General features: G+C 40.8%; 1 protein-coding gene and 1 long non-coding RNA gene across 7 annotated transcripts in view; one reads left to right on the top strand and one right to left on the bottom strand.

Moving 5' to 3' along the window:
* Positions 1–283: 283 nt before the first annotated feature.
* On the bottom strand, positions 284–17,041 carry LOC309862798. 3 transcript variants are annotated; one of them, XR_014310713.1, is made up of 5 exons: positions 16,936–17,041; positions 13,741–13,816; positions 8,677–8,794; positions 3,231–3,395; positions 284–2,441 (listed from the first exon to the last, which is right to left on the bottom strand). It is a non-coding gene; the product is annotated as an uncharacterized lncRNA (long non-coding RNA). The 3 variants fall into 3 exon arrangements; XR_014310712.1 differs by lacking the exon at positions 3,231–3,395; XR_014310714.1 differs by lacking the exons at positions 3,231–3,395; positions 16,936–17,041 and adding an exon at positions 14,071–14,216.
* Positions 11,241–17,178, top strand: part of RASSF6 (Ras association domain family member 6) — a 50,916-nt gene continuing 44,978 nt past the window's right edge. The window contains exon 1 of one of the 4 annotated variants that reach the window (XM_082727048.1): positions 11,241–11,299. In XM_082727048.1, coding sequence (XP_082583174.1) covers positions 11,292–11,299 — 8 coding nt within the window. In that variant the 5' untranslated portion in view covers positions 11,241–11,291. Of the gene's footprint in view, positions 11,300–16,894; position 17,178 lie in introns of those variants that run through there. The other 3 variants (XM_082727049.1, XM_082727050.1, XM_082727051.1) reach the window with 3 other exon arrangements.

Here is a 17,178-nt window from a genome sequence, read left to right on the forward strand (position 1 = left end):
TGGGGCTGTCTCTGTTTATGGTCTGAATAACTGGAAGGATCACCATTTAATGGGATGGGATATTGCAGTTGGGGTGGGTGTTAAGCAAGAGTTTGCTTTCAGACATTAGGTTTGAGATGCCTATTGGAGATCCAAGAGGAGAGGTTGAGTTGGCAGTTGGATTTAAGAGTCTGGAGTGGAGGCACTGGTTTTAGACTGGAGATACAGCTGTAGAAGTCGGCCACTTATGCAGACAATAGTATTCCTGAGGATGGAAAGAACAGTTTTATAAAGCCAGCTGATAACTTACACAAGGCTGTTCAGGGCCACTTTATTCATAACTGGTAAAGACTGGAGAACGCTCAGGGGTCTTGCAATTGGAGACGAAGTAAACAAGCTGTGGTATGTACAGTGGAATATCACTCAGTCATAAAAAGGAATATACTTCTGAAAATGGCAACCACCTCAATGAAGCTCACAGAAGTGATAATAGGTAAAAGAAGCTGGACACAAAAAATACACACTGCATGACTCCATCGACATGGAATAGGCAAAACTAATGTGAATGGAGAAAAATCAGAAGAGTAGTTGCCTCTGAAGGGTGACCCCTGCAGGAATGAACTGAGAAGGCACATGAGAGGATTTTCTGGTGTGATGCTAACTTCTGTTTCTTGATAAAGGTTGGGGTTGCATGGGTATTTGCATTCATCCAAACTTATCCAATGGAACATGGAAGGTTTATGCATGTCACTGTATGTAAATTATATGTCAAATAGAAAATAAAAGAAACAATGTTTTCTCATATATAAATAATGAATTCTAGCTAATAGCCTTAATGATATGCATACAAAGGTGTTTAGGGGTAAAACAAACTGATTTCTTTAATTTACTTTGAAATATATCCAAAAAAGAATGGATGGATGGATGGATGGATGGATGGATGGATACATTGATAAGCAGTTTTATAAAACAAGTATTATAAAGTGTTAATGGCAGAATTTGTGTGGTGAATATATGGATATTCATTGCAAATTCTTTCTACTCCACACTGAAAATTTTGAAATTGAAATAGAAAATCATGAAACTGCTGAAAAAAAAAAAATCAGTCTACTACAGGTTCAAAGCATTAGTTACTTTTATACCCTTAAACTTCCACTTATTAAAATTCACGTCCCATGGGAGCACAGCACCTGTTTCCTACAGAGTGTTGTGTGTGGGACACCTGTCACAGCGCACGGGGACCCACCAAATACATGAATTTGACTGTGACTGACTCAGCGGCTCAGTCAGAAGGAATCTCCATGTATCTACTGAACCTGGAGACAGAGTCTCAGATACCTCGATGTGGGTTTGTGCTGGGGCACAAGAGTTTATCAATAAACTGGAGGACGTTCAGGAAAGAGAAAAGGACTTCACTCCTTGGGACATTTTAAATACTTCTCCCCACTCTCTGATGTGTTTGGGCTCTGAGGACAAGTAGGATGTAATTCTCACCCTCTATTGGGAAGGTTTTTTTCCTTTGGCTTCATTTAACAGTTTTAAATATCTTGGATTTTCTGCAGTTTAAATATGAATGTTGGCATTTATCCTGCTTGGTGTGTTCTGGACTTCCTGGCTCTGTGAGTTGGTGTCTGACATGAATTTGGGGGAAATTTTCAGTCATTCTTGCCTCAAATATTTCTCCCAATTCTCTGTCTTTCCCCTTCTTCTGGTATTCCCATTAAAAGTACTTGTCCCACAGTTCTTAGATCTCTTATTCTGTATTTTTCAGTCTTTTTTTCCTCTTTTCATTTTTTAAAAGATTTTATTTGTTTATTTGAAAAAGAAAGAGAGCGTGCACAAGCCGGGGGCCGTGGCAGGCAGAGGAAGAGGGAGAAGCAGGCCCCTCGCAGAGCAGGGAGGTGAAGGCAGACGCTTACTGACTGAGCCACCCAGAAGCCCCTCTCTTTGCTTTTCAGTTTTGAATGTTTCTGCTGACATACACGAGCTCAGAGGTTCTTTCCTGAGTCACATACAGTTTATCTATAAGCCCATCAAAGGCTTCCCGCCAGGGACTGGGTCCCCTGGAGTTTCTAACTCTCGGGCTTGTCCACATGAGCCTCCAGCAATTCAGCAACTTCGTTCAGGTTTTTGCTACCCCTGCACTGGTTCCCCCAGAGGTTTTTGCTCTTCGGTTTTGCTTATGGTAAGTTGCGATTCTCTGTAGTGATGTGTAGGTTTCTCCAGTTTTCCAGGAAGCCCTTGGCCCAGCAACCTCCCCTCCCTTAATGATTTAGGAATTTTTGGTTCCTTCAGATTTTTACTCGTTGTTTAGCAGAGTGGTGACTTCCAAGCTCCTTACATACCAGACTAGAAACCAAAAGTCTCTATCTTGTTCCTCAGATTCGCAAGAGGCCATGAAGAGGCTGCTTGTGGCTGCTGAGGGGCCTGTCTTCACAGGAAGGATCCTCTGAGGCCTGGACCTGAACAGAACAATTTGGGCCAATAAAGTACTTACAATAAAGTAAGAGAGAAAAGAAAACATTATCCAGAAAATCTTAAGGAAGAGAAAATACATTTCTTTTTTTTTAATCTATGCTTTTTTTTTTTTTTAATGTTCATTTAGTCAACATATAGTACCTCATTAGTTTTTGACGGAGTGCTCGGTGATTCGTTGGTTGTGTATAACAGCCAGTGCTCATCACGCCATGTGCCCTCCTTAATGCCCATCACCCGGTTACCCCATCCCCCTTCCTCACTCCCCCTCCTTTCTGTAAGCTTCAATTGGGCTCCCGGAGTCCAGAGTTGGGAAAATACATTTCTAGTACTATGCTCTATTTATTGGAAACAACTCACGTGTCAGTGGACCCACATAGTTCAACTGTTGCTGTTTAAGGGGCAACAGTTGTCACGTGTGGAAAAAGGGGAAACTGGTGATCTGTGTTTGGGAACCATAGTTTCAACATCTGGAGCTTCACATCGTGGGTTCTTGTGGCCTCAAGTTCCCCAACTTTATAAAATAATGGCAACAAAGTCTCCCTCAAAGTGAAAGATAGACAGGAACCAGGGAACCCTCTGGCCAGAAAACCCCAATGGAAATGTGAGCCTCTAAGTTGGCAGGTTCCAGGAAACTACACCAAAGGGAGTCCAAAGCTAAAAAGAGCTGACCCACTGCTTCTGGTGACAGCTGATGTGGCGTTCTGTAAGGAGGGGCTGATGTGTTAGTCTCTTCCTGTGCACTTGAAGCCCAGAAACCCATCTCGAGTTCCCACCTAGTGGAGCTCCACCTTCCATAAGCAAAGCTGGTCACAGGACTTGGTCTGGATGCAGGATGCCCACAAAGGCTGTGAGTTTCTTTGCTTCCACCCCCGCGCTCTATCTTCTTGCACTGTTTCCCGGGCCTTAATCTGCCGGGACAGGTGCCAGGGGATGTGCAGCTGGTAACATTGATGGACTTGGTGTTCACACATGAAATTAGGAAGAGGAAGAAGAGCGACTCAACAGTAGCTCCTTTCTACCGCATGCACTGGCTATTGTGAAGCAACACTAGTCCCCAGAAAGATGCTGCAGAGATTAAAACATTCCTCCTTCTGTGTACTGCTTTCGACAGCTACAGTATTTGAACACTCATTAAACCCAAAGCTCTTTTAATTGTATATGGGACCCTAAGAAGAGTGCACACATCCTGACATCCAGAGTGTAAGAACCTTGCGTGTATGTATACGTGCGTGTGTGTGTGTTTGTATATTTATGCGTGTATATCCATGACTGGATGCTGTATTTTGTCAAATGCTTTTTCTGCATCTACTGGGTCTTATCCTTTCTTTTATTAATGTGATATATCATGTTGATTGAATCACAGATACTGAACCATCCTTGAAACCCAGGAATAAATCCCACTTGATTGTGGTGACTGATTTTTTTTAAATGTATTATTGGATTTAATTTGCTAGTATTTTATGGAGAATTTTTGCACTCATGTTCATCAGAGATATTGGCCTACAGTTCTCTTTTCTAGGAGTGTCTTCATTTGGTTTTGGTATCAGGGTAGTGTTGGCCTCACAGAATGAAATTTCAAGTTTGCCTTTGTTTTTGGAATAGTTTGAGGAGAATAAGTATTCAGTCTTTAAATGTTTGGTAAAATTTGCCTGTGAAGCTATTTCGCCCTGGAATTTGTTTGTTAGGAGTTTTTCGGTTTTGTTTTTAAGATTTTATTTATTTATTTATTTGAGAGAGAGAGAGAGAGAGAGAGAGAGAGGGAGAGACTGCTAGCCACGTTGGGGGAGGAGCACAGGGAGAAGCAGAGAATCTCAAGTCAACTCTGTGCTGAGCATGGAGCCCCACTCAGTGCCCCATCTCAGGACCCTGAGATCATGACCCGAGCCAAAACCTACCAAGACTTAGATGATTAATCAACTGAGCCGCCCAGGTGCCTCTGTTGGGAGTGTTTTTTTTTTTTTTAATTTTTTATTTTTTATAAACATATATTTTTATCCCCAGGGGTACAGGTCTGTGAATCACCAGGTTTACACACTTCACAGCACTCACCAAAGCACATACCCTCCCCAATGTTCATAATCCCACCCCCTTCTCCCAAACCCCCTCCCCCCAGCAACCCTCAGTTTGTTTTGTGAGATTAAGAGTCACTTATGGTTTGTCTCCCTCCCAATCCCATCTTGTTTCATTGATTCTTCTCCTACCCACTTAAGCCCCCATGTTGCATCACCACTTCCTCATATCAGGGAGATCATATGATAGTTGTCTTTCTCTGCTTGACTTCTTTCACTAAGCATGATATGCTCTAGTTCCATCCATGTTGTTGCAAATGGCAAGATTCCATTTCTTTTGATGGCTGCATAGTATTCCATTGTGTATATATACCACATCTTCTTGATCCATTCATCTGTTGATGGACATCTAGGTTCTTTCCATAGTTTGGCTATTGTGGACATTGCTGCTATAAACATTCGGGTGCATGTGCCCCTTTGGATCACTACATTTGTATCTTTAGGGTAAATACCCAATAGTGCAATTGCTGGGTCATAGGGAAGTTCTATTTTCAACATTTTGAGGAACCTCCATGCTGTTTTCCAGAGTGGCTGCACCAGCTTGCATTCCTACCAACAGTGTAGGAGGGTTCCCCTTTCTCCGCATCCTCGCCAGCATCTGTCATTTCCTGACCTGTTGATTTTAGCCATTCTGACTGGTGTGAGGTGATATCTCATTGTGGTTTTGATTTGTATTTCCCTGATGCCGAGTGATAGGGAGCACTTTTTCATGTGTCTGTTGGCCATCTGGATGTCTTCTTTGCAGAAATGTCTGTTCATGTCCTCTGCCCATTTCTTGATTGGATTATTTGTTCTTTGGGTGTTGAGTTTGCTAAGTTCTTTATAGATTCTGGACACTAGTCCTTTATCTGATATGTCGTTTGCAAATATCTTCTCCCATTCTGTCAGTTGTCTTTTGATTTTGTTAACTGTTTCCTTTGCTGTGCAAAAGCTTTTGATCTTGATGAAATCCCAATAGTTCATTTTTTCCCTTGCTTCCCTTGCCTTTTGCGTTGTTCTGAGGAAGATGTTGCTGCAGCAGAGGTCGAAGAGGTTGATGCCCGTGTTCTCCTCAAGGATTTTGATGGATTCCTTTCGCACATTGAGGTCCTTCATCCATTTTGAGTCTATTTTTGTGTGTGGTGTAAGGAAATGGTCCAATTTCATTTTTCTGCATGTGGCTGTACAATTTTCCCAGCACCATTTATTGAAGAGGCTGTCTTTTTTCCATTGGACATTCTTTCCTGCTTTGTCGAAGATGAGTTGACCATAGATTTGAGGGTCTATTTCTGGGCTCTCTATTCTGTTCCATTGATCTATGTGTCTGTTTTTGTGCCAGTACCATGCTGTCTTGATGATGACAGCTTTGTAATAGAGCTTGAAGTCCGGAATTGTGATGCCACCAACGTTGGCTTTCTTTTTCAATATCTCTTGGGAGTGTTTTGATTACCAGTTTAATTTCTTTGCTTGTTATCAGTCTGTTCAAGTTTTCTATTTCTTCCTGTTTCAGTTCTGGTAGTTTCTATGTTTCTAGGAAGTTATCTATTTCTACTAGGAAATTCTACTATTTCTAGGAAGTTATCTATTTCTACTCTCTGATCCAGCAATCACACTACTGGGTATTTATCCAAAGAATACAAAAATACTAATTCAAAGGGATACGTGCACCCCAATCTTTATAGCTGCTTTATCTACAATACCCAAATTATGGAAAGAGCCCAAGTGCCCAATGGCTGATGAATGGACAGGGAAGAGGTGGTATATATATATATATACACAGTGGAATATTAGCCATAATAAGGAATAAAATCTTACCATTTTCAATGACATGAATGGAGCTAGAGAGTAGTATGCTAAGTGAGATGAGTCAGCCAGAGCAAGGCAAATACCGTATGATTTCACTCATATGTGAAACAGATGATCATAGGGGAAAATAGAGAAAGAAACGTAAGCCAAGAAACAGAGTCTTAACTCTAGAGAACAAACTGATGGTCACCAGAGGGGAGGTGGGTGTGAGATGGGTAAAACAGGTGACGGGGATTAAGGAGGGCACTTGAGATGAGCACTGAGTGACATATGGAAGCGTTGAATCACTATATTGTACACCTGAAACTAACATTATATTGTATGTTAACTAACTGGAATTTGAAGAAAAATTAATAAAACAGCAAAAAGTATTTAATGGCACTGTATTCTTGAGACTAGCTAATTCTGCAATTCAATTTAATTCCCTTGATACGGCTGGAAGAGCTTTTTCTGCACTAGCTTCTTCATTCAGATCTTTGCTTGCAGGAACATGTTGGGAAGTTGGAACCTTTGCCTGTAGGGTAGGAAAACAGCAGATTAGGGGAATGGAATGTCACATTTCAAGACATGTCTAGGGAAAAATTTATTTAGAACATAGTTTATTTGACTCCTTTCTCCTTCCTTTCAACAATGGCTTTCTGACATTCCTTCTCTCATTGACAGGCATCTACATAGTCCAAGACCAAAAGAAAACACCTCACTTCCTCCCTAAACTATAAGTCTTCTGGGCACTGCAAGGACTGGGATGCATTTGTCTGCCAGTGGTCAGTTGTCGAGGGTGAACACAACTACAATGTTAGAGAAGGTCTGATCTCACATTATGTAATGAAGAAATGTCTTCATCTCTGCAGCAACTATGTAATTATAACTGTAGCCACCATTTAATAGAATTGCCACTATTGTTTGGGCAGTATCATATTCTCTCAGTAATCCACAAGATAACCTTATTAACCCCAGTTTACAGACAAGAAAACTAGAGCTTCTGATTCCTCCTCTGGCTGTCTTCACTCCAGCTACACCAAATTTTTCTTTTAACTTTCCTTGCTCCTTTCTGTCAAAAATCTTTTGCCCACACTGTTGTTTCTGAGTATATACTGTTTACCTCACCCTCTAACTTGTAATTCAGTTTAGAACTTACCTCAGTGAGTAGTCATATATTCATTAGCGTCATTTTTAAATAATGTCTCTCTCCCACCTGATACTCTGAGGTCCCTAAGAATGGGGATGTAGGTCCTTTGCTTATTATCATATCATAAGAAATCGGTGCAATACCAGGTACATGGCAGGCATTCGATAATATAGGTTGCATTCATGATTTTGCCCAAATTAGCAGGGCTAAGAGTCAAACCAAATTCTGCCTGGCTCCAAACCCTGAACTCTATTGTGCTATACCATCTCCAACATATTCATGGCACTTTAGGAAAATAAATAAGTCTTAAATTAATAACCTACATGGAGATGCCAAGAAAATGGAGCCGCAAGACAAGAAAATGGCAGACAACAGGACAATCACAATTGCAAAAGGTAAGCCTTGGTCTAAAAGTCATTGCAAAGTCTTTCAACCTTTGAATTTGTGGAGACTGATCTACCTGTCTTCTGTCATAGTTATCTGTCCTTGTGTATATCTAGAAATCTGTGACTTGGGTTTCTACCACTCTTCCTACTCTTTGCCCAACCCACACTGAATTTCAGTGTTTGTCGTCCACATTTGTCACTTAGACAGGTGGATAGATAAATGTGATAGCTATATGAATGATAGAGACAATACAGATAAATATACATATGCATGGCCATCCTTTGGGAAAAGATTAAAATGGATGCTGAGTCACAAGGGAAAAATAAAACTTCAAACTATGAATTTTTTTTCTAAGAATTTTTTTTGCTGTTTATAGTCTACTTTCATTTTCCCCTTCATTCCACCAGTTATAACTCATAACTTCAGTTGGAAGTGTCAGTTTCTTGCCTTAGAGATCCTTGCACTCTCCAGCTCACACCTCAGCAAACAACAATATGGCTGCCATTTATTAAGCAACTATTATGCACCTGGCACACAGCACTTCCCTTTACATGCCCTTGCGCAATAGTCTGCTCATCTAAGGTCTCTATCAAGGTTCTCATTGCACAGGTTAGGAGAGTAGGGCTCCAAAAGGTAGAGTAGCTTCCCAAGGTTACACTTCCAGTATGGAGCAGAACCAGAATTCCAATCACCTCTGATCCCAATGTTTTTGTGTTCCTTCTGCCACACTGAAAAATGGCAAGAACATTTGAACCCAATTTAAAAGAAGTAATAAAGCCAATCATCTCAATGGCAGGGGCTGCTTGACCCATATGAATACTGTAAGGGCAGATGACAAGCTACACTTACCTTTCCCTTCATTGTGTCAAACTTTCTCTCCCTGCTCACTTCCTCTCTCCACTTGCTCCTGCGTGAAGGACAAGAAGCGTACTTGACTAGTCGTCTGGATTATGCCAAAAAATCAATTCTGCATTCGAATGAAGAAAGATAAAAGATTCAAGAACAAAAATAAAAAGTAAGTATCATTTATTGACTGCCTTCTTTATGCCAAGTGCTTTACAAACGGTGACCCACTGACAATAATGCATACAATGGCGTTTTGTGGATAAGGTACACTTGGACAGGTTAAGAAACTTAAGTCTCAGCATTTCAGTATGAGTCATATCTTTTCCCTTCGGAAACTTCTACTGGCCAGTTTCATCTGAATGCCTGTATAAATCACCAGCCAAATGCTGATTACTCCCAAATTTAATACTCTAGGTCCCATCTGTCTCTTCATTCCCAATCAGCAATTCTCAACTTTTTCAGTTCCTGGAATCTCTTTACATTTTTCACAAGTTTTGACAACCTCAAAAAATTCTGCTCATGTTTGGGAGAAGGGCGTGGGATTATGGACATTGGGGAGGGTATGTGATTTGGTGAGTGCTGTGAAGTGTGTAAACCTGGTGATTCACAGACCTGTACCCCTGGGGATAAAAATATATGTTTATAAAAAATAAAAAATTAAATAAAAAAAATACATCAAAAAAAAAATTCTGCTCATGTAGATTACATCAATCAGTGTTCACTGTGTTAGAAATTAAAACTGAGAAAAAAATTTAAATTAACCCATTAATTTAAAAATATGAATTCACAGCATGTTAATTACATATTATGAAAAATAGCTCTATTTTCCAAAACAAAAAAACCATGTGCTGAAGAGAATGTCATTGTTTTGCAGTTTGCAAATCTCTTTAATGTCTGGGTTAATAGAAAGCACTTGGGTTCTCATATCTGTCTCTGCCTTTAGTCTGTTATAATACTGACAACAACTGGCATTGTACACATATATAGTTAGAAAGAGGGGTACCTTAATAGCTCCCCCATTTCTCTCTAACTAATAAATGGACACTACCCAGAAGATACATAATTACATTATTCAAATGTTTAACCTTTTTCCACAAATATGTTGTGATCTACTTGATGTCACAAGAGTTTACCCCAGGAGGGTTCCCTTAGAGCAAACAGGACATACACCAGGAACTTCATGCTGTGGGTGTGACCTACACAAGCCCAACTCTCACCTTTTTCTGAAACTATACAAGCGCCTGTGCCTAGAATAGATCACCTGTATGTAGCTGGAGTTCTTAAAGGTGGGATAGAAAACAGCTGTGATCCTTCTAAGAAAAGCAGTAATTAATAGCATATAACATTTTAAGTCTGCCATTAGTATGAGAACTTGTGAATGACAAACGAGAAACATACATGCGTGCTTAGTTACGTCCACATATGACTACTGAGCCAAGTGTGTGCTGTAAGCAACAGGATGGTTTGAAGCGATGGGAGCTGTCAAAACTGTGGTCCTAAAGCAATAACACAGACAAGGGTCAAGAACACATCACTTACAGTCTGCATTAATGAGAATTGTGTTATTTAATACTCATATGTCCATGATTTCCTAGCAGATTCCTAAGTTCATGTTATTTCTGGAAATCGGACCAAATATTGCAGTTTTTATTGAGAGATATAGTCACTATTACAATACTCCATTAAAGAATGTCCAGGCTATGACTTGACTTTCTTTCTTTCTTTTTTTTTTTTTTAAAGAGTTACTTATTTGTTTTAGAGAGAGTGAGTGGCAGGGGGAGGCCGGAAGAAAGGGAGAGAGAGAATCTCAAACAGACTCTCTGCCAAGCACAGAGCCTGATGTGGGGCTTGATCTCAAGACCCTGAGATCATGACTTGAGTTAAAATCAAGAGTCCGACGCTCCACCAACAGATTCACCCAGGCACCCCATGACTTGACTTTCAGCATTAGTCAACTGCTGACATTGAGATTTAAGAACATTGACCTTAATTATTTATAAGCTATTGTCACTTGGAATGAAACTTTTTATATGTTATTGTTATTATTATTATTAATAGTCCTATTATTTTATCCACCTTTTTCCCAAACTTGAAGAGTGCGAAGTGGATGTAGTGTGAGTAGGAGAAGAAGGAGTGAAGGATGGTATAAAAATCAACTTGGATAACTGCTGTATCAGAAAAACGGCATCATGGTCACATTCTGTTGGATTTCTCTGTTTTGTACACAATTACAATAGTAAAAGGTAGCAAAACTTAGGGTGGGAGAATGATTATTGCTTGTTTCATTTGGAAAGGATTCTCCATTCATTCGAAGAGTGTGTTTAACACTCTTTTTTAACTCTAACTTTTTAAACACTCTTTTTAAACTCTAATTTTAAAATTTTACACAAAATTTTGAGGCCCCCACCTCCTAAAATCTACCAGAACCCTGGGTTTCCTTCTGTCGCTGAAGTTGGAAAGCATGTGTGCTTTTAAGTCTCCTCTCTCCTGTGGCAGAGAAGACTGAATGGAGTCTGTGTCCATGTTGAAGATTATAGCTCTTCGAGGGCAGAGACCTTCTGATGCACCTTTACTGTCACCATGCCTACTACTTCTGTCTGGCACACAGCAATTTTTCAATGACTGAGTAAGTTGAATTCTCTCCACTGGCCATTGCAGTGCTGAAAAACAGTCTATATTTAAGATCAGAAACTTTCTCTTAGAGAGGAAACATGCTTAGAAATAGGAATTATTTTTATCACTTATCAGTATTATGTTTCATTGTTCAAGTTGTTAAAGCAGTTGTGTGACTTTGATCCCCATCAATAGGACAAATCATAGCCCAATTCAAAAGTTACCCTTCAGGGGCACCTGGGTGGCTCAGAGGATTAAGCCTCTGCCTTCAGCCCAGGTCATGATCCTGGGGTCCTCGAATCGAGCCCCGCATCGGGCTCTCTGCTCAGTGGGGAGCCTGCTTCCCCCTCTCTCTCTGCCTGCCTCTCTGCCTGCTTGTAATCTCTGCCTGTCAAATAAATAAATAAAATCTTTTTTTAAAAAGTTACCCTTCAGCCCTACAATGTAACAACAGAAGGTGAACTTCTCTCAAAACTCATCAACGAAGAGATGTTTTTAAATGATCTATACATCTATAACAGCATTGCTTTAATGAAAGTTTTGGAGGAATTTTAAGAAAGAATTTCTCCACCCTTATCTTGTTTTTCTCAGCAAAGCAAAATTTTACTTTTTTAAATCGAAGTTCTAAAGTCTTTGTTTTCATAGGAAACATATTATATTTTACATGTTCCTAAATCTAAATACGAAATGATCGTTTACTCCTCAAATTCAAGATCAACATCAGGATTTTTCTTAAAGAATTAATGTTACAACCGTTGCAATTTACTAAGATCTTGACAATGAAAATTCCCAATTATAAAATACATTTATTTTAACCTTCACATGTTGGAAAAGTAACATATCATGTTGCATTATGAACGGCTTGCTTCCTTAAGAAGGTGACCCAGTTAGGTTTTTATTGGGAGTTCCCCTCAGTGTTTAGAGTTACTCTACTTCTTTTTTTTCCTTCACTTAGCACCTAGCATAGGCCCCAAGTACAGCTTCAGATACAAAGTGAGGTGTATGGCCATGCAACAAACTGATAGCATTTTGGGTCACACAGTGTTAGAATCAGGCAATTTCTTGTTCTCCATGTATTTTCTTCAAGTTACGTCTCTAAATGCTTTTCAGGGGTGGTTTAGTGGTCTGTGCAAATGACCTAACCTAATGATAACCCACATCTTTTTGTCTCCTCCTTTTTTTTTTTTTTTTAAGATTTTATTTATTTATTTGAGAGAGAGAGAGAGAGCACAAGCAGGGGGAGGCGCAGAAGGAGAGAGAACCAAAACCCCTCTCAGCAGGGAGCCTGATGTGGCGCTTGATCTCACGTGGGCCTCCATCCCCGGACTCCAGATCATGACCTGATCTAAGGGCTGATGCCTGACTAACTGAGCCATGCAGGCATCCCTTTTTGTCTCCTTCTTTTCTGTTCTATTGCTATGGGCCATCCCTGCAGCAGAATTGTGGTAGAAACGCATTCCAAGTATTTCTCTCGATTTCCAATGAATGAGATATTGGTATGCATGCATGTTTGTGTGTGTCTTACAAAAACACACAAGCGCCATTCTTCAGCTTGTGCTCTGAAACATACCACCTCGAAACTTAGTGGCTTAACACAACCACCACTGACATAGCTCATAGTTCTGTGGGTTGGCAATGTGGGCTGGGCTCCGCCAGAAAGACTTCCTGCTGTTTCCAGCTGGACTCATTGGTGAGACTGTAGTCAGCTGCAGATGAGTTTAGCGGCTCTGCCTTTAGGCTGTCGGCTAGAGTAATAGAGCAACTGGGCCAAGGCTCTCTCATCATCCCACCGGCTAGCCCAGTCTTGTTCATATGGTGGTTCCAGGCTTCAAGAGCAATGAAGGTGAAGCCTCGGAGCCCACCCCTGGGGCTTGGTTTTCAAGCCTCCATTTTTGTCATTTGGAACTGACCCATTGACCAAAGCAAGGCACATGTCCAAACCCAGAACCAGCGTACAGGAAGTCCTTTCAAACAATATGGGGAGGCATGAACAAACAGCCCTTCCTACAGTCAGTCTAGAACTCTCTAGAAAACCCTAAAGAAATGCATTAACCAAGAAAAATAACTCTTTTTAGGGGCCTTTCTCCCCTAAACTTGAAGTCAGTTGCTAACATGGATGAAGCTTGCTGGCCTAGGAGGAGTTGCCCATAACGATGGTTGATGGTGAAATTCCTAGATATCATTCCACAGTGAGAAGCTAATTATACTATTACAAGGCTAGAATAATGAAGAAAATTCTGGGAAAAAAGCCTGCGGATCAGATGGCACTGCCAGACATCAAGCTGTACTAGAAACCTATTAATAATGGAAAACTAATGTCTGTTCCGTTACATAGGTCACAGTGGAACACAATATAAATTCTAGAATCATGTTAAAAAATATATATGCCCTTAGTACTTGATAAAAGCATCTACTCAAGTCAGGACAAAAGTAGATTCCCATTTATTTACTCACCACACATTTATGAAGCCACCATCATGTGTTTCTGAACCGGTGTGTCTTCAACCTCTGACACGGGTCTAGCATTGTTCTAGGCACAGAAGACAGAGCAGTGAACCTAGCAGTCAAGTTCCCTGTTTCCTTAGAGCTAAGGGTTTAAAGAGAAGCGAGGTAAATCAAGTCACCCAAAACAAGAAATACACATTCAATAACACATGAAACAGTAAAGTGCATTCAGATAGCGATAATTGCCATTAGGACAATAGAATAGGAGATTGTGTTAGAGAAAGATTGGTGGCCTCATTTGGAGGGGATGGCCATGGAAAGTCTCTCTGAAGTGATTACCTTTAAGAAAAACCAGAAAAATGAAAAGAAACCAGCTGTGACGAGAGCAGAGCTTTCTTGGCAAGATAATCAGAAGAACAAAGGAAATGAGGCAGGAAACAGCTTGGTCTGTTCCAGGAACAGAAAATTAAGCCTGAGGGACACCTGGGTGGTTTAGTCAGTTGAGCAACCGACTCTCGATTTCTGCTCAGGTCATGATCCCGGGGTCCTAGGATTGAGCCTTGCACTGGGCTCTGGGCTCTGTGTGGAGTCTGCTTGAGACTTTTGCTCTCCCTTTGCCCCTCCCCCTCCCTCTTCTCTTTCTCTTAAAGAAAAACATCAAGCCAGAGCCACAAGTGTAGAGTCCGTACCATGGAAGCAGAGAATCGATCAAGTCCAAGAGATAGAGAAGAAGTGGGCTATGGAGGCCTCTGGGGCCATGGGAAGAAGGTCAGGTTTAGACTTTATCCAGATTTGGGGGCAACTGGCAGAAAGGTTTTCAACAAAGGAAATCAAAGGTGGTATTGTGACTTGATTTTTGTCTGGAGAAGATTATGCCGGTTGCGGTGGAGAATGGACATAGTGAGACAAGATCATCAATAATATATATATTTAAAATAGGATATGATGTTTTTTTTACCTTTCAAACTGATAAATTAAAAAAGAAGAATAATCCAGGAGTTATCCCAGGAGTATAAAAGTGACACCTTTTTGAGAGAACTTCTTTAAAAATGCACATTGCAATTTCATTTTTTGAACTCTATCTAAAAGGCATTCTTATAGTTCTATGCAGCTATATATAAGCATTTTCTGAAGTCTTATTTACAGTACCACAAATTTCTCACAATAGGAAACTGATTAAACAATACTTTATATGGTATGATACAGTACAACTAATTAAAATCATTGCAGGAAAAAACTGACTGATATATAGTCAAGTGTTCATAATATATTTTATGTGATAAAAGCAAGTTATCAAACATTAAGGCAAAGGTAAGAGTATTTTGGTAAATAGCTGTAGAGAAACTATGCCAATGAAGGCACTCACCAAACTGTTTATAGTAATACTACTTAAGGGCTGGGATTGTCAGTGAATTATTCTTCTGCATGTCTGTGTTTTTCAAAACTAACATGTTGCACATATGTAATTAGGTTTTTTTCATATTATGATTTAAAAAATCATATATTTATAAAAGGGTAAATACTCAAAAATAAAAAGAATCCCTGGGTTTCTAACTAAAGCTAACTAACTGGAAAGCAGAAGTCAGAACAAAGGCTTCAAGGATGCTTGTGATAAAAAGTGCAAAACAAAGTTGTCCTGGTGCTGATAACAAGCACATGATCCACAGAGAGAGGAGACTGTGGAGACCGAGCGTAAACTTAAACAAAGTTCTGGAACCTGGGGGCCACAGACACTGCAGGTCCCATTAGTCATCATTCAAAGGTCAGTCCACGCAGCAGGGGGTCCTGGGGCCAGCTAATCATGTGAACACCCACAAGTAATCCCAAATTACACTGTCCTCATATATGAGGTTGTAGAAACTTTGATCGTGACCTAAGAAGCCCATTGGTTCGACTCTGCTCCGTTATTAAAATAACCTTCAAACGTGATAAAGCCAGTCGGTCCTCATCTTCGTGCACAAGTCAAATAGATAAACTCTCTGACCTCCTGAACATACAGAATCCTTAAACACCGTATTGATCAAACAAGTAACCTGCAAATCTAAACTAATGCTCAGTCTATGACTTTGACATTTGACTCAAAAAACACCAGAAAGCAATTCTGCCTACCGTACTCGTTGTTGAAATTATACTGAATTTCATTTAAGGGCTTAAGGGTTTTTTTGGTTGTTGTTGTTGTTGTTGTTTTTAACTTTTTATTTCTTTATTTAACAGAAGAAGAAATTACAAGTAGGCAGAGAAGCAGGCAGAGAGAGAGGGGGAAGCAGGCTCCCTGCTGAGCAGAGAGCCTGATTCAGGACTTCATCCCAGGACCCTGGGATCATGACCTAAGCCAAAGGCAGATTAACCCACTGAGCCACCCAGGCATGGGGGCTTATGATTTATACTTGTAAAAAAAAAAACTTACTTTTTTTGAATTGTCAATAGTTTATATGGGAAACAGACATATGAACAATGATACTAAAAAGTGTGTTTAAGTGTGTGTGTGTGTGCGCGCACGTGCGTGCACTTACGCAAACAAAAGCACTTTGTATGCCCAGAACATCTGTCATTTGAGGGTCTCTAAGTCTTCGGAGCCCTTTTTGAAACTGGAGGTATTGAGCAAAAGCGAAGTCCCCAAATTCAATTCAGTCAGCTAACGACTAAATTGTTTTGTAATTCCTCTTTTGTACTTCAGTGCAATCGTTTTCAAACTTGATGTCCACTGGATTCTTCCTTGGAGCTTACAAAAAAATACAGGTGCCTGCAGCCCCCCCACACCTTCTAGATCAGGGTCTCTTGTGTGCTGAGGCCGGGGGTATGCAGGTTCAGCAAGTCACATAGAGGTTCTGTGGTGCCTTGAGGAGCAAGAACCACTGCTCTGGGTGAAAAGGTGCTGGCTGGGCGAGGAGGCGGCAGTAGGACAAAGGAAAAAAAGTAAGACATTTCTAATTCAAAGAGCACGTTTTAGGCAAGACATGTGAATAGTGCCTATTCATTCATTCCTAGGTAGTGTCCCTTCTTACAGACTACTCATCCGTAATCTGCACAGAGAGTAGAGGTCAGTTTTAGAGTCAGTCCCATTCAGTGGTTAATGTCCATTCCTGTCTCCAGATGTGTGTCAGGGAGCAAAGGAGCGTTCCTATCAGCGGTTCCTAAGGAGGAAAGTAAACACTCCCAACATGCACTGAGGCACAGGGAGTGGCTCAGGTTTCCAACCCTTACCTGCTGGGGCGAGTAGAGGTAATGATTAACAGCTCCGTGGGCTTGATGGTCCTGCAGAGGGACACTGCCGGGCTCAGAGCCTGAGCCAGCTGCGCGCAGAGCCAGAGCCGCCCCTCCTCCGCACTTGGCTCCGACCTCCGCAACAGGTGAGCGAGCCCTGCCTTCCCTGACAGTGAGTTGGTGAATCTGTGCCTGAGCGGGGAACAGACTCTCCCGAGAGCAAACTCGGCTCAACGACTCAGG

This window comes from Mustela nivalis (genome assembly GCF_964662115.1).
Source record: "Mustela nivalis genome assembly, chromosome: 4".
In the NCBI taxonomy this organism is placed as follows: domain Eukaryota; kingdom Metazoa; phylum Chordata; class Mammalia; order Carnivora; family Mustelidae; genus Mustela; species Mustela nivalis.